Genomic DNA, 18,370 nt, shown 5'->3' on the forward strand with positions numbered 1-18,370 from the left:
ATCGTATAAGTATTGTCCGATTCGATGATTCGGCTGTAAAATTACACGGAATTCATAGAATCCGATAAGACACAATCTGGAAGTTGGATCGGTTAGCCAAGGCCGGTGCTGTTTTTACAAACTTCGTGCACGGTATCGCGTCAAGTTCTCCCCTTGAAATTTGGAAATAGACAGTTTGGCACGCTAAACGGCAAAGAAAACATCGGAGAGCGTAATTACAGACTATCTAAAATCAATATCGGTATCACGCTTCTGGTTCTCGCAAGACGGAAGCGTAGGAGCCGCGAGTCAACGATCGAGCGCTCGAACTCTCGTTGGTACGAGATCGAAAAGACGACGAACTGTAAAATCGTAAGCGACACGATAGCAACTAGGATTCGCGACGTCTGTTTGCTAACCCTTAAATCGTAAAATCGCGTTCATTAAGGACGCGCTTAGGCAATATGTCGATGTCTCGGGCGCTGAAACTGCAATTAGGGAAAGATCGCGCAAAGTGACAATTGACAAATTGTAGAAAGTGCGACACGAAAGTGCCAATTCGTTGGCGAAAAAGGTCGGTATAAAATATTCGAACGCGCTGTTTCATATAATTAAAATACTACGTATTTATATAATTTTCTACATAATAATTCTCAGCGTAAGAAAGCGAAACTACAATTAGAATCGGGTAAAAAGGCCTTTTACCGATTATCGGAATAATAATTATAACGCGTGTGACGAGCGAGACTGGATGTTACGAGTCGTTAATGAAATCTTCTAACGATTCCGTATTAAAGAAACAGAAACGCGAGTAGCTTAGTTAGCAGGAATTTCGCTTCGAGATCGATCCTCGGCTCCCGTAACCGGGTAACATTTTTCAACTCGACTCGATCGAGAGCCGAGAGCAGGATCGAAGCGAGAAAGTATGGCGTGCCACGAAATTACATAACGCAGCCAATAACCAACCGCGACGAATCAAAGGTTCTGCCTGCCACGCGATTGCATCGCGCTACGCCAAACACCACCTTTGGCAATACGAAAGAGATAAAGACTGAGAGCATTTTTTTCATTCTTTCGAACTGTTCGTGATTGCGGTTTCGTGTATTCCACTCGACTCTGTAACCGTTTCAGCCGGGCTTGGATACCATCGAGCAGAATTCACGGTTAATAACTCGTATTTCTTCGTCCGCGCCGTGCACTTTTGCGTATGCGGTTTTAATGCTATTTACAAACGCGATATCGCCAGCCTTTCCAACTTTGAACTCGAATCAGATGCTCGCACCGTGTTTGTATTCGCTCGCACGAAACGAGTATTAACCTCTCCAGGGATACCGACACTGAAACGAAATTGATCGAGCCGCAATGCGCGCGTATAGATCGTCTTACTCGAGAAAGCGACGGATTCGTTGCTCGAGGAATCGACCTACCGCGAGCCGCCACGTTTTAAACGAAATTTTCGCCAAAGTCTTGGCGAAAATTGCCGCCTGACGCGACAGAACCGTTCCAAGTTCGAAGAAACAGTGCCGCGGTCGAAAAAGGGTTAATCACTGCCACTTTCGAGGCGTGATTTCCACGGCCGGTATTCCATTCTTGGCTTACCACACCTGCGTGCAGCTGCACCTGCGACCGCCACGAAAACATCGCGATCGTTTCATGGCCGCAATTTCTTTGTGCCGTTGCTCCGACTCTCGTTACCTCTTAGCTGTCGATTCTTGCCCGAGTCTCACGGCGACCGAACCTTCTCTGTGCGTAGACTCGAACGATTCCGACGGAGTAGACGTAGCATTCTCGTCGAAGAAACGGGAAGGTCTCCCGGAGAGCAAGGAAGGGTGGAAAATATGCAACGAGTGGGAGAACTCGTTTCCGAGACAGATCGATGTCTTCGTGTCAAGGATACGTTCGTTTGGTTGGCGTAAACGTGCGACGAAGCGCGCGGCAGAGCCGAGATGTTCCAACTTTTGACGAGATACCACGCTCTTCTTCGTCCTCTTCGAGAAGTTAGCAACCGCAGCGATCCAACTATCCGGGTCATCGACGGATTCCGCCGCTGCGAACGTGGGCATCGAAATGTCAGGCGTCTATAGTTCGATCTCTAATCTTCGGATCTTAGGGAAAAGTATATACCGCGAAATTGCCCCGATCGACGAATCTTCTCTTTCTAATAAAATAAGATAGCGATCGAAGTTCGCTTAGGATGTGATGCAAAAGTAACGCAATCCGATGTTTCGATGCTAGGAAGAATATCGCGATACTGAGAAACTATCAGAGCATCGCTATTACGAATGATTCTATTGTATCAATAAAGCAAATGGAAACGAAGAATTCTATAGGTTTGATAAATTGATCGTCGTTCGTGCGATGCTGCGAGGAAGATGAAACGATCGTTAGATATAAATGTACAGATAGTACAATACCACGATAATGCCGCGATAATAGGTAGAATCTGCGTGCTACCATTTGCGCGAGAACAAAAAGAACGAGCAAACGAGATTAACTACGAGCTATTCGAACGCGTTATTCGTACACGACGCGATCCCAAAATACACGGTGTCCGATTATTAAGAAACTCTTTACCTTGGAAAATAAGACCACGTGCAAGTGTTACTTCTAGTCGTTGTACGATAATTCGTTTCCTTGTAAATTCTTCGACGCAATTTTCATGTTTCTGTGGATCGCGCCATCCTTGTACGCGTACGAGCGTTTCCATAAAGTTCGGCTGCCAAATTAAAAATTGCCGGTCAAACTTACTTTCGTTTCGGCCGGCATCGAACGGTGGCCAATTAAACCGGCCGTTTCGTCAGAATTCCAGGCGAAACGGAGTGGATCGATGAAAATCGGTCGCGCGGCCACCTTTGTCGCGCGCATATTTGTGGGGCGCGCGCGTGATGTCACATAGAAAGAGAGAGTCGTTACCGTTACGCAATGCACGCTACGGCCGGAAGGTGTGTGCGAGCGTGCGTGCGTGCGTGCGTGCGTGCGTGCGTGTACGCGGCGAGAAAGTTGCGTGGCCCGGGCAAACGCTGACCTTACGTACTGCGCGTGCGCGTGTGCGGCCGAATCGTTTCGGCGCTCGATCGAGGCGATCGCCCGACAGCCGCACCGATCGCCAAGCGCTCTTATCCTCTCGACGACGCTTCGAGCCACGAGGAAGCGAGGAAAGCGGAACAGAGGCGCGACCGCTCGTTTGCGTATGATCCGCGGTCATCGCGTTTGTCCGCTCTCCGGACGCAATCGTTCGTCTCTTTACGTCGGCGTTTGATCCTTTGGAATCTAAAATCGCTCGTTGGCGATGCGCGAAATGCCAAAGAAACGAACAATTGGAATAGCGTTTCTTTCGTCGAAACCTGAATGGTTCCGCGTTAATGATTTGCTTAGGTAATGCTTCCGCGTATCTTAATCGTCGTACGTAGCAAAATTACGAGTGTTAACATCGGAGTTTGTTGTTTCAGCAATTAACGACGGAAATTACCGATGTTCCTGTCGAATCGATTAACGCTGAATTCTGTCGTAAATATATATGGCTCCAATTATGATTACTCGTATCTATATAAATGCACGTAAATTGCTTGTCGATAGCTTCAACGTTGAATACCTGCTTAACGGATATCGCCGACTGTTTCAAACGTCCATCGTATACACGCGCGAACAAACCTAGGTACAAACGAGTTTAGATACAACGAATGAAATTATCGGCCGAAAGAATCAGCCCTCAACCTCTGATCGAAAATAGTCGAGGAACGCCGAGAACTCGAGCATTGCGCGGTAACGAGCTCGACTCGACGGAAGAAGATCGACGCGTCGATGCGCCGGAAGCGGGTTTCGGTGGCGAAATAGACGAGATGGAAGGCGAAAGCATCGGTGAAAATTCCCCGGTTCTCGAAACGACGCGAGTCGAAAGCGGGGATGTGTTCGGTCGATGCGGCTAGACACCCACCCTTCTCCGCTGACGCGAGGGCGAGTCAAGGTCAAGCAAGGTCGAGCCCCCCGGAACCTCCAGGAGAACTCGACTCGTCGCTAACGAGCCGATACGAACGACCGTACGCGAGTAAAGACGCTCGAAGATCGCAGAAAACGATCCTCGAGATCTCCGCCGCCGTGAAACGGTCGTTTCGAGCGGAACTTGGGCGCGGACGCGATCAACCATCCTTCGCCATCCTTCGGATTATCTCGCGTCGTATTTTAAACGTGTTTTATACGCACCAACTTTTACTCGGATCGGAATCGAACGCAGGTTGAGAAACTTCTTAAGCATCGGTCGATGCTCCTCGCACGAGTCTCGACAGAGCGGTTGAATTACATCGAAATTGTCGACCGATTAAATATCTCTGATAACCTCGCAAAGAGTTAGGATTCTGTCTGTGGAAGGTCGGAGAATTTGTTCGCTCGCCTGGTAGTTCGATACGTTGGCTGCCTGCTGAAAAATTAACTCGGTCGCAATAGGGTTGGCAAGAAGTTAGGAGTAGAAATAATTTTGCACGACCCATCGTCCGTTTCTTCCGACTGCTATATATTCCGTGGCTGTGAAGAGGAAACTGTCGTCACAAAATGGTAGGTTCGAGGACAAAATTGTCGACGTATTCGAGTCGAATCGATATTATTACGGACAACGTGGACGACGAGGCAAAGGGAAAACGAGCGTGCCACGGTAACAAGCCGTTTATTTACAACTTCGTTTCGAATTGAAAACGTCGAGCGGACAGGAATAATTTAACGGTCGCGCGTACGAGTTCTCGCTGCGTAGTCAGTCACGGGGATAGGTGCATCTGAAATGCACCCTCGTAAGTAGAGATTTCGTCGAGGGTGTGTTTTCGGGGTTAACAGAGGTCAACGGGATTCTTAAACTCCGACCCGAACGATACGATCTTCCCTGGCTCGCGTTCGTTCGCGTCGAGAAAATTTTATTCGCGAATATCTCGCTCCTCTCCGCGAGATACTCGACATACGAATCTTTCCATCTTTCGTCCAAAGATCGATCCCTCTTCCGTGTAACCAACTCGTTAGAAACGGACGGTCGATGCTCGTCTCGCGTCCGATCAGGTAGAACCAGTAAAAGTAAACGGCGTGGCGAGCTTTCTCCGGTTTGCAGGTCGGTAAAAGCTCGTCCATCCAATTTCGCGGTAGCTTACGATCTAATACGAAACCGACGCATATCGAACACTAAGAGTGCACCGCGGATATCGCGTACAAACGAATATTCCAAATATCGGCCCATCGTCGCGTTCCAGAAAATGACGACTAGGCACATAGGCTCGTTTTACCGCACGTCCGTGACTCCTCTCGTTATTCCCTCCCTTATCCTTCGAGTTTTTCGCCTTCCGTTTTTCCCTTTGTGCTCGCCTCCTCTCTCTTTTGCTCTCGTTACTCGATAAACAACCAGACGTGAAACAGCAGTCCGTTCCCGGGCGAGAAGAAGAAACCGATCGTTTGCTCGACTACCTTGCCAACAGCTAAACACACCCGTTGGCTCGATCTACGCGCTCGTAATTACCGATTCAATTCACGGATCCGTCCGTGACGTCGAGAGATCCCGAGGTCCATTTATCGTCGATTGCCTCTCGATGATCGACTTCCTCGAGAAACGCGGCTACGTCCGCTAGAATTTCAACCTTGCTTCCGGTTCTCCCGACTTTCTCGCGCGCTACATTTCGCGGGGATTCGATTTTACTATTTAATTTCACAGGGAAAATTGCAACACCGGTAGAACCGCTCTATCAACGCGCCGCAGAGACCCGAAGGTGCTTCTCGGAAAAAACAAAACTCGATACGAAAGTTTATTCGTATCTTCGATGGAAAATTCTGGAACGTACGGTTCCAGAAAATGAATTTCTATCAAACGTAGTAGCAAAGTGTACGTATCAATTAAAATAGAGTTTATACAAAATGTTCATTACCATCTATATACGTGTTCGAAAAGTTTTCTAAAATAATATAAGCGCATTATAAGTATATAGTTGTTATTAGAATACGACTAATTTCAATAAAAACACGTGGTCGTTTAAAACAGCCGAGAGCGTGCAAAGAGTACGATATCTGCGAGGAATGGGCGACGAGCAAGATATAATAATACAACACGATCCTGTTTTCGTTCGAATTTCGTCACTGAATTTTCATCAGACACGCAGACCCGTCTGGGGCGCAAATATCGTGAATTACGCAACCGATCGCCGCACGTTTAACCGTGTGGGCGCCGAAAGGTAAACGCGATAAAAAGCGGTCGACACACTTCTTTCTGGCTCGCGTGGTAATCCCTCTGGTTTTACGAGAGGAGACCGATAATGGTCCGAAGTGGTCGTCGGAAAGCGAACAGAACCGAAGCGAAAAAAAGAGGAGGAAGATCGAGAGTGTGGCGAGGCGAAGAAAGCGCGAACTAGCGCGGTCGGTTCGCGGCAGTCATCGAGCGTGCCGGCTCGAGTCGATTTTCCACGGCGATTTTTCCTCGGCTGCTGCCATGAGAAATTGCTTAATGAAGCCGCGAGGTTGGCACTGCCTGAAAGGAAGGTAGAAACGTTGCAGTGGGTCAAGGAGAGACACACCGGCTTTCACTTCCTCTCCGCAGCGCCGCGCTATACCCCTCGAGAACACCTCCCATGCCTCTCTTTTTTTTTTCCTTCGTGCTTCCTTAGCCTTCTCTCGGGGCTACCGTTAGGAAGCGATCCAACTGCTCCCAGCGTCTAATGGTATAATCTGTTTTCACCGGAATCGTAATCGATCGCGATAGAAACGCGTATAACGAGCGTACGCTTTGACACGAGCTTCGACGAAATTAAGATAATCGAGAGACGCGTAATAGAGAATTTCGTTATTCGGCAAGTATCGGCTTGTAATTGTTGCGATAAAGAATCGTACATTGTCGACAGAGAACCCTTAGCTTTCATAGCGAAGGCAAAACGCGAAAAGCCTGCTGCTCGATAGCGATGGAACAAAAGCTGACATTTTGTCGACGTTGATTCTGTGATTGCAGTGGACACCAGGGAGGTCCAGCCACACGATGCGAACGAGAAGGAACAACTGAGTCTGGCGAGCGTTAAAGCGGAACCAGGATCGACCGGTACGACGACGACCACAACGGGGACTCGTCTGTTGCACGGTATTCTCTCGCAGCATCCCCAGCAGCACGGTCTAGGGGTGCAAAATGGATACGGCCGCCACTTGGCCGGCCATGCTCAGATGGGCCAGCCGTCCTACACCACTGCCACGATCGCCACCACCAGTACACCAGGTCAATCTCAAACTACCTTCGCGAGTCTTTCCAGAGCCAAGTCGATCGAGAACGTTTTTAGCAAATTTTATCGATTTTTCGATCCCGTTACGCCACTTTAAAGCGAGAAATTCCGAAGAAAACGAACGGATCGATCGACGTGGCTTCTATACGATTCGAATATAATTCCCATAACAGTTTCCAACGATCCCCGCGAAGAATTTATATCGATGAAAAATAATTGTAACGCGTATGCAACGTATTGCGCGCTTTCGTCGGAACCTCGCAGTTGCGACTACGATAGAAACGCGGAGAAAGCAATGGAGAGGATCGCGCGTTCCTGCAAGCTGGAACGAGTGAAATCAATTGGTGCGAGCGGCTCGACGAAGATTTATGGAATCGCGTGCAAGGTCGTAACGAGACGTAAAACGGGCGATTTTTTCCATCGCTGCTCGTTTTTTCTCCCTTTTCGTCGCGTAAAACAAGAGTACGTGCATCGATTTTCCATTGGAACGGCGCTCTGCTCGGCCAATAATAATATTTACAAAGCAATATCGACGGCTGGCTGGTAAACAGCCGACAGGAAATCACTTCCGGCGTGGCTTGGCCGCGGCGCGCCGAGCCGAGCCGGTAAACGTTTGACTTTCCTCTCTCGCCACGCTTTTCATGGGCACGCCGCCGCGAGTAAAGCGTTACGCTCGCTCCCATTGGCCGTTTCTCGACTAGCTCGTCCGCTCCACCAGCGTGCAATTCCCTCGCCGCTGACGTTAATCGTTAGAGACGACGAGCTGGCAATAAAAAGGCGAAAATTCCTGTTTAGCCGCCGCGCAGACCGGTAATATCGATTTCTCGACTTCCCGTCCGCCGATGAACCAAGATTTCACCGCCGGAGCTCACCTGTGCGACACGAGACCACCCGAAAATCCCCCACCTTCTTAGCCTGCTTGCACGCGAGCTTCCTAGAAGTCTACCGAATAATTTCAATCTTCTAAACGATAAGAAGGAATTAGAAGAGGATAAAATGGAACGTGTAAAGACGCGTCGAAAGGCGAAAGAGTAGAAAAGGATAGCGCGCGATCGGCGTCTCGACTATATTTATATTATCAACCCTGCGCGTGATTCGGCGCTTTGCAAAGTTTCGTTGCGTAAGCCAGGCACGGGTGTAGTACTCGCGAATATCTCGCTTGGTCCGGTCGATTTATCGAAATAATCGGTCGAAAAAATGGTGAAAAACGACTGTGACGTACGCTGTGCGTAACGCGACGACGGCGACGACGACGTCGATGACGGAGGTGGCGCCGAACAGTGAAAAAGGATACGGACAGACCTACAGAGATACGGACGGACCAACATCTCGCGCGACACAGAGGACCTTTTACGACTGGTTTCGGATCGTTCGCCTTCTCCGTCTGTTTCTGGCTGTCTGGCTGCGAGCAGAGCAGAGAGAGGGAGAGAAGGAGACCGTGGGAAGCACGAGCGATATGCATACCCAATGACCGGATGACCTTCGGCCGTTGCATAAAGATGCCTTTAATTGACGGCGCACGCGAAAACACGTTGGACGGTCTGGCACGGTGCTCGATAAAGCGACCGATGCTCCGAGTCGTTCGCTGCTCTGGACCACCTCGGAGACTTTAATTCGTTCGCGAAACACAAAGATCGGAGTAACCGAGCGTAAAAACCTGCGAATAATTCGGCCAGATGGCGCCTCCGAGTTCCCGACTCTCGATGCACAGCCGTTTTACCTTACCTTAAACTATGACCCCGTTTCGCGATCGGAATTTCGATTCCGACCAATCCGGTCCATTTACCGGCCGTGTCGTACACGTTTATTTCGCCGATGTGAAATTTTTGCAAACAAAATTTCACAATCATCGAGCTCTCGGTTCCTCCGAAACAGCATGCAGCGGTACTCGGGAACTCGATCGGCGGACGAAATCGTCGGCGCTCGTTTCGCGTTATCGCGTAATTATTCGCTGGAAACGTACGTAGAGTGGAAGCGTGCAAAACGTTGCAAAATCAACGAGCCCAGCTGTGCGCGCGTTTTAGTATCTATGCTTGGCTCCCTTTTTTCCTCGAGGTCAGTCACCTGGACGCGACAACCAAACGAAACGTTTGTATCGTTTTATTTTTGTTTCATCGCATGGAAACAGGAAGCGGATCACTGCCAGCGAGCCCCGCCGACAGCGGAGTCAGCGACGTCGAATCCAGCACGTCCTCGGGCGGTAACGAGGACGCGAATCTTTTATTGAAAGCGAGGCTCAACCCTAACTCGTCCCTTCAGCCAAGTCTCGCGTCCCATCATTCTCATTTGTCGTCAGGTAAGCGCATACGTATATCCTACGTCCAATTATCCTACTACGGAGTCTCGTCGTGTAACGAACGATATCGTTCGACCGATCTTTTTTCTCTGTGTCTAGTCTAGACGAACGACCTAGACAACGAGCGGACGATAATGGATCGTCCCGATTCTATGGATATTTTATCCGATGGTATTTCGAAATCTGTGATTCGTCGCTATAAAAGTTGCTGCTATTAAAGTTGAGAGAATTACGCGAATTTCGGTTAACGCGTTGACTACGGATTTTCTGCTACGTTTAGCGAATTACGAATCAAACGACGTTTCCTAGTAATTTCTATCAAACGTAGAAGCGAATATCGAAACTATTTGTTGGCATAATACCGCATCGTGTGCAACGAATTTATAGGAAATGCACGGAATGCAGGTAACGCGCGGAAATCTATAAAACGTGGCAAGTACAGTACACGTTACGATAGTTAGCGAATGAAACGATTCTAGCTACGAAAATCGCATCTACGGCGAACGTGTTAAAATAGGTTCGAACAAATAGAACGATAGATCGATGTAGGCGATACTTGCCGTTGTTGAGTGGGAAAAAAGCGGTAAGATATTTGTCATTGTACGAACGTAAACGACTATATAGTTTCTTATTAGAAATCTCTGATCTGGAATGTCCGACAGCAGCGCTCGGCAGGTCAGCCTGTCACAGTCCTGGCGTTTATCCGTCGACGGCGGGCTTCCTGCCGCCCTCCTATCATCCTCATCAGCATCATCCCTCCCAGTACCATCCGCACAGAGGGAGTTCGCCTCACCATCAACACGGGAACCATACGATGGGCCCGACAATGGGACCGCCCCACCATCACCACCACCACCAAACGCAGAGTCTGCAACACTTGCATTATCGTCAGCCACCTACACGTAAGTTGCTTTATCTTTTTCCTGCGTTTCTCTCTTTTTTTCTTTCGTCTTTTTATTCTTTCCGTTTTCGTCGTCAGGACGGTCCACGATCTTGCCTTTCCGAAAGAAAACGGTAGAATACGTAGAAATTATCTGCATCGTATTGGCAGAATCCCTTTATTTCGGAATTGCAAACGTGGCCAATATCGCGATTGCAACGTTTCCAGGGAAATTGCAATTTTTAATTTCGGTCGAATTTCTGCGAGAATATCGCGTTCGCTCGAGGTCGGTGTTTTACTCGGGAAAGCTGGTAAGTTGCGATAAATCTCCTTTTGTTGTTTCTTTTTTTTTCTTTTCTTCTTTTTTTTTTTTGCGAAAGTGTGCAAATAGAAGTTAAACAAAAGGCAAGGTATAAGACGTTTCTCGACCTCGTTTCCACGGGCTGCAGGTTCAGCGGTACCAGACGATCTCGATGTCTTGGCGAATTCGATCGAAGCCGACCACCAATAAGTCAGTAATTTCAGTATCTCGCGGCGATATCGAGGGAGAGAGAGAGATTCGATAGTCGTGACGCAACGTCGACGCGGCTCGGGTTTATTTCGGCTCGCTGGGTATCGATTAATACGGAGAAGGAAAGAAAGTGTCTCAGCCTCTTAGGTAATTACGCTCGGTGGATAATTTCACCCGGAGAAGAACCCGCAGGAAACGATAATTCGAACGAATCGATTCTACGTCGCGATTAGCTCCTTTCAAAATCGTTACGAAGAACGCGAAACGACCGAATTGTAGCGCCTTAAACGCACGGAAGAGTATTCTTCGCGCGCGTTAAAGATGGAAATCCGTCGCTCAGATTCCCAAATTCCTGTATGGCGATTAGGAGAGTAGTTTTTCGGCTACGGTATGTACGACGCGCAACGTTAACAATAGAAACACACGAACGTAGACACGGAAACGAACTGGTTGGATCAACGTGCGCGTTTATGCAAAGCGTTGCGATGTAAACCGCCGGCTGATATTTCCGGCAGTTCAGTGAAAATAGCTCGTAACACTTTAGTCGAACAACCGGAGCGGCCGTTGCCGATTCGACCGCATTACGAATCCCGATAAATACACCTAATCCGTGCTCTAGCCTGTCATCGTTCTTTCTACGACCTATAAGCCGCACGTTGCGAGTATAAGCGCCGGTTTCGAACGAAACCGCGACATGGATTACCTAGCGGACGAACGAAATCTCGATCGAGGCGACGAAGCTCGGTGCGCGGGGTGTGCGCTCGGGCCGATCGAATCGCGATTCTCCGTGAATTCTCTGCGAGAACGATCCAATTAAAAGCACCCGGCGCTAGAAATATCGGTCAAGCCAAGCTCGTGCTCGATTTCCACGTAACCACATCGTCGGTGAACGCCAGCAGCAGGAAACGCGTCTAGCTCGTCTAGTTGGACGAAAACGAAGAAGAGAGATATAGAAAGAGCGCGACGCTTCCTCGTGGCAGGTTGTAGATGCAAAGTGAAAGGAGTAGCGAGTTGCCTGCGGCAACAGCGGCTCCGACATAACCGAGGGTTCCATTAGAGTTAAAAGAGAAGAAGGAGAAGGAGAAGGGGAGAAAAAAGCAGAGGGAAGGTGGTGTGTGCATACGGTGTGTACGCGAGTTTCGCGTGGTCTGTTACACACTACGGACGCTCGTCGTACCCTGTGTCGAGCTTCGTCATCTACGTCGGCAGAAATCGCAACAACGCCGACATCAGCCGAGCCATTCGTTCTCTTGACCCACTTGCCTTTCCCTGATTCAACGGCCCAGATTCGCTTCCTGGCCGTCGCGCGCGTCGATAGGATCGTCTCGATCCGCGGACCGATCTCTTCCGACGTTTCCTTTTTCCTCTCGCTCCGTCTCACGCGATTTTCTCAAGCACGTCCCATTTAACCGACCACGATTTCCCTTTCGAGCGAACGCTCCTAGAGAAAATCGTTACCTTATTGGCGGTAACAGCGGAATACAACCATTCGAATTGATACGCATGAGAAATAAAAGTTTCTCGGTATTAGCATTAGAATATATATATATATAATTATCACACACTGTCGGTTTACGTTTTTCTCAATACAACTAAAGAAATTTCGAGCGAACGTCGCCACGAATATTACGACGCTTCTCGTATTTTCCACGTCTTTGGGTATTCTGTGCGTTTATGTTTCTTCCAAACACATAAACGTTCGCGATTTGATAACGACGTCTACCAGCGTAACGATCAACCTTCGATAGAACCGATCGATTCAACGCTACAGGTACAACGCCAGTCCAAATGGTGTCAGATATTTTGCGTTCGCGATTGCATCGAAAGCACGCGATTCTCTTTGCCGGTATTCGCATTTACTTTTATCGAACGAAGCGTATTTCGAATCGCTCGATCGTTGCGCGATTGCGACGTTGGTTGCGGTTCCTCTGCAGGTTTTCGAATTTCCAGGCGATCGTGGCGCGAAACGAGCGCGGCGAAGCGATTACAGAGAGCAACCGGGTCCAGAATCTGCCAAGAGCGGCAATCGCACGCGAGTCGCGCAATCGCGCCCCTCTTTTTCACCTTCCCGATCGCGTTCGACGAAACGACAGCTGATTTCGCCGGGACACACACCTGGCCCTGTCGTGATTTCAAACAGCCGTGCTCGAATTGGATCGCCGCCAAGGTTGCACCGCGCGAGTCTCGCTCGAAACGAGCCACCGAATGGAAAGCTCGTCGTACCGCTTCACCGGCTGAAACTTCGCTTCCAACCGATTCAATTACCGATTATACGCCGTCATTATCAATTATACAGACCATCGTATGGGAAACTGCATTGATTTTTACACATTATGTACAGCTGATTCTTCGATCGATTACAACGTTATATTATAAGTGCAGTTCCTGTTCGACGTTGTTTAAATGACTACGCTAGGAACGTCCGCGCCGGACTTTCCCCGATTGAAAGTGTTGCCGAAGCGTGGCAACCAGTTTAACCCCGTTTCTTTCGTTCTGACTGACGCCCGATTGCAAACTCTTCTATGCGCTCCTAGGTCGTAACAGCTTATAGCACAGCTTGATCAGGCTGAACGGTGGCGTTCGTCGAACGATCGGAGGAGATGTTTTTTCCGATGCAAGATCAAAATAGAATGGCAAATTTCGGATCTTTTGTTCTCGCAATTACGGTATACGTACGCAGGTGTTTTTGGCCTTTAAAATACACGCGCCGGCTATATCTGTTTGGTACAAAAACGTACTTCAACGTTCCAAGAAAACGTTTTTTTTTTTTTTTTTCGTCAGATTCTACGTTTCATTTTCATAGTATCCATCTTTTCGCATCAAAGTGGCACTGAACGCCGACGAAATTTAATATATATTTTCAAAGCACTGCGTATCACAGATAGCGTAGCGTGAGCGTTAAAAGCATGGAATTCGAAATGACCGGTTGTCTCGTTGCGCGTTCTAAAGGTGATCGCTTAATTGGGACAGGCAGCTGAAAGCGGGCCGATTCGTGCGATCGCAGGGAAAATCTGCGCTGCAAATAAAATATCGTCCATCGGTACGTTCGCTGGAAACCCATAATTGTTTAATCGCAGAGGAACATCTGTTGATGTTTCGCAAAAAAAAAAAAAAAAAAAAAAAAAAAAAGAAAAAAGGAAAGAGGCGATCGCGCGGATAAAAAAAAATCTGCGCACAGTGACACACCGTGTGGCAGGTAGGCCCTCTCGAGAGGCAGAGGCCGACTTGCCGAGTAAAAGTGTGCCGGATTGTATAATCGAACGTGAATAAGCAAAATGTTACGCCATAGCGATTTGGTAACTTTGCGGGGCGCCCCACCAGCGACGACCGTGTTCCCATTGCGGTGGCCGACCACGGTGGACGCGAACGAAAGCCGAGGGAAAATTCGACCTGCTCTTAAAGGGCCCTTCGATCGCAGGACCGCGACGCGGCTCTCCGTTACTGCTAGGTCCGATCGATTTACGGCAGACATATTGCGTTACGCTACGGATACGGCCGGATCGGCTTCTCCGCGCGTTTACCGATCGTACTATGGTAATTCGTAGGTGGAAACAGAATTTGATTTACGTAGGCACGTCAGGTCCGAGCTTCCTATCGTTTCTGGTTATCTTACGACCGTATCTTTCAGCCGAGTACAAGTTCCGACTGAAGCAACACGCGGATAATATCGAAAACGAGTATCTCGGAGGAAAGAAAGATTTCATCGTACGAATTGAATATTTTACGGTATGGTAATTTGTAGGCGACGACGGAATGCCTGCTCTTAAAGTTCGTAGGTGTCTTAGACACCTTCTAGCGTTTGCGAAGACGATCTTCGTTGCTTTCGATAGAGTACAGAGAGCGGTAGCGAAGAAACACGGCTCCAAGCTTCGATATTTGAAAAAGAAGGAGCAGAGATCGCGGTCGACCGCGTCGCTCTTTCACTCGTGTCGCCCGATCCGTTCTTCGAACAGGCGACATTCTAAAATTCAGATCCGGGCCGGTGCGTGCGCGAACTTTCGCGCGTTGCCAAATGGCCCGAAGTTTTTCCGCGATTTTGCCAAACCAGATTCGCCATCGGTCGCTTCTATCTAGAACGACGTACCAGATAAGCATCGGAAATAGCCTGGGAACTCTAAGCCGCCGTAAGCCACGCTAACCAGCCTTTCCGCCTGTCAAAAGAAACAAACCCGTCGTCTCGCTTGTTCCGAATTTCTTCTTACCGCGAAAATTTGTTCTCGCGAAATGGATGAAACTAACGAAACAAACGGCATTCTAACGCGCTAACCATAGACAAACTGACAAGAACGAGCGACGAGAGGATCGTAGTAGGCGCCACCGTCCGACCGGAATAGAAACGCGGCGAAGAATAGGCATCGGCCGGTTATTTTCGAATGGATCATCATCGAACTACGATTCGAGCAGTCAGAGGCTCGCCGAACGTGTGAAAGACCCTTCAGGCACGTCGGGAACGAAAGTTTCGCGCGTCGCGCGCTGGCACACAACGTGGCACACATTTTAACGTTGAGGACGAATCGTCGTAAAGCGTTACAAGGCTCCGCGAGCCGATCAAATCCCGATTAACCCTTCTCGCTGGTTGCGAGCCGGCTGCAGCCCGTTTGTGCCAACGTTCCATCTGCCTTCGAAAATCGGCCAAACGCGTCGCTCCTCGCGTTTATAATTTATTCAACTCGGGTTATCCTGCCGCTGCTATCGATCACACGACGGGAGAATCGATTCCTCGTTCCAGCTTTTCCCGTACTTTTAGTCGTGATTCGATTAAAACGTCGAGTTTGATAAAAAAAAGAAAAAAAACGCGAAGATCGCGGTAGATTTTAACGGCTGTTTGGGCGCGAATCACGACTGCATCGCGGCAAAAATATTTTTACCGCGCGTCCCGTGTCATGAAAACGTAACTCGCGATTCGACCGATTGGAAGAAGCGGCGAACGATCGTTTACGATATCGTACGACGGCCTTACGATTTCGTATATCTACCAGTAACGTTCTACGAATGTGACGGTGTTATATTTCCAACGGCAGAATCACAAGCTAGTGCGAATTACATTATTAGAAGTACAAAGGTGCCAAGTTGTACACCGTCATAGCGGAGTCGCGACTTTGCTTTAACCGCGTGTCAGAGCGACGTCCGATCTTTCATTAGAATTCGTAAATATTAATTAACACGGTGAACGAAATGGGCCAGGAATCGATTAGCATTCTAACCCGATCGTCGTCGTATCGGGAGAAAAGCGAATTTCGTCTTCCTTGGTTGTTGCGAGTTCCTTTGATCCGTCGTTCGACGAACGATTTCGAAAACAGCTACGCGTGATTTCAAGCTTATTTCTGTTCGAGCAGGACGTGTAACACGGTTTCCCGGAACCTGTCATGTGATTCGGCGCCGAATTTTTCAACGCGCCGCGATCCCAACTTTTGGCAACTGCGTCGGCCGAAAAAAATGCAGGGAAACGCGCGCGCGTATCCGAGTCTCGGCCGAGCAACCTCGCGCGGATCGAGGATGTCCTGGTTGCCCTAGATCAAGTACTCGTCCGGATATTTTTAAAAGATTGCCAGACGCGAGCCCCGCCGACGTAATTCCGAACGCGGCAGCGGCAAGGAAAAACGAAAGGTGGGAAAAAGAGGGAAAGAGACCGACGAATCGACGACGGCGGAGGTGGTTTAAGGTGGTATCGGGGAAATCAAAGAAAAAATAGAACGCACGGCGAGCTGCTCCGCCGATCGATGTCGAATAACGAGCGACTGTGAGTCGCCCGACCACAGAAAAACACCGATACCGAACAAAATTCACGGTCTAGCCAGGTCCTCGATTCGTCACGCGAACTCCACGAATTTTACTATTCCGCGAGCTTTCTCGCTGTAATAAAACGCCTGCTTTATCTACTTCTTAATAATTCAAGGAATCTACTCGATCGATCGGAAGGGTTAGTCGGAAGACAGAATTCGACAGGTGTTTCCCTCGATGTAAGCCGGATAAGCGTGTATCGTCAACGTATGACGGAAAGCAATTTGAACCTGTCTTGAAAAAATCCCGGTCGTTGCTACGAGATTAAGATGCGAACGTTTCGCACGGTTAACTACGACGTAAGCGAAGCCACTTACACAGGTGCTCGTTATCAGCCGTTAGAAACCGGTCTAAACGATCGAGATAGTTTTCAGTATGATTGCGACATCCTCGAGATCGAAACCTGGTTAGATACGATAGTCGCGACCGATCTATTTTTCTTTCCTTTTTCTCTTTCGGAAGCCGTGTAACGAAATCTTGAACATCAGTCTGCGATATTTCGGTTTGCTATAAATTATCGCGCAACGCGTCTTGGATTAAAAGAAGAAACGAAGATGAGGTATAAAGGATATGCGAATGTATGTGTGTAGCGGGGAAAAAAATTGCGGAGGAGAAAATACGGTTTCTCAGGCGATGGCCGTGCTGAAAGGGTCGTGCGTGTTGTTACGTAACGCCTCGCGTAGCAGCGAATAGCAGCGAATAGCAGCGAGTAAAAATAAAGGAACGAAACACGATGCAGAGTGGATTCTGAGCATAGACTGGGTCTAGGTCTAGGTCGACTAGGCGGGGCGTATGGTTATATACGTACGCTGTCGTTCGTACGGTACTTGGTTTCCTCGCACAGGTCGATCCTCCTCGCTTCGAGGCTTCTCCCCGATCGCGATTATTCGCCGGAGGACGACCGTGCCGCGTTACGATTTATTTTCGTACGTTCTGGATCGCGCACCTCGCAGGTGCGATCTGTACGCAGAACGTATTTCACGGCTTTCCTCGCGACGTAGACGTATGTACGTATCTCTCTCGCGAGATACGATTATTCAAAGGCATCTTTTCTACAAACGACTTTTCGCGCGGCGATACATCGGAGGCACTTGTCAGGGGAAATCAGTTGCATCGTTAACGCGTTACGCGAAAGTGTGCTCGCCGATGGAACACATAGAAAGCGAGGCTGTGTCGTGTACTCAGTTTGTGTTTGCCGGACGAAACGCGCGACCAGCCGCGTTACGGTAACTAAACAAATTCCGCAGGCGCCAGTTGACATACAACTAACACGAAATTATCGTATCGTAAACTCGTTGTCCGGTTTCTCGCGGTAACTCGAACGCGAAAGTACGCCGTTGCGTTTGCTTAAGTAGCCCCGCTCACCTCGTTTCTCACCGCGAAGAGAGGAAAAGTCCAACGGGCGAGAAAGCAGCACGGCACCATCGGCAGTCAGCGAACAAGCAGGTGCAACAAAGGCGGCCAGCAAAAACAAAAGGAGCGAAACAAGCGCCACGGCTGAGGCTAAGCTAGGCTAAGCTAGGCTAGGATAGGCTAGGATAGGCTAGGCTAGGCTAGGCTAGGCTAGGCTAGGTCTAGGTGTAGGTCTAGGTCGACTAGGAAGGGGTGCGCCGGTCTACTTCCTGGCCTAGTAGCGGGGAATCGCTTTTTCCGTCGACATAGCGCTCCATGCGCTCACCTCCTCGCTACGAAACCCGATA

At 49.0% G+C, this 18,370-nt stretch overlaps 1 protein-coding gene across 5 annotated transcripts in view; it reads left to right on the top strand.

The window, feature by feature from the left end:
* Window positions 1–18,370, top strand: part of LOC126916644 (ecdysone-induced protein 74EF) — a 143,085-nt gene that overhangs the window by 106,848 nt on the left and 17,867 nt on the right. For 3 of the 5 annotated variants that reach the window (XM_050722636.1, XM_050722635.1, XM_050722638.1), the window contains 3 exons: window positions 6,941–7,198; window positions 9,331–9,498; window positions 10,161–10,400. In XM_050722636.1, coding sequence (XP_050578593.1) covers window positions 6,941–7,198; window positions 9,331–9,498; window positions 10,161–10,400 — 666 coding nt within the window. The remainder of the gene's footprint in view (window positions 1–6,940; window positions 7,199–9,330; window positions 9,499–10,160; window positions 10,401–18,370) is intronic. The other 2 variants (XM_050722637.1, XM_050722639.1) reach the window with 2 other exon arrangements.

This window comes from Bombus affinis, chromosome 5 (assembly GCF_024516045.1).
Source record: "Bombus affinis isolate iyBomAffi1 chromosome 5, iyBomAffi1.2, whole genome shotgun sequence".
In the NCBI taxonomy this organism is placed as follows: domain Eukaryota; kingdom Metazoa; phylum Arthropoda; class Insecta; order Hymenoptera; family Apidae; genus Bombus; species Bombus affinis.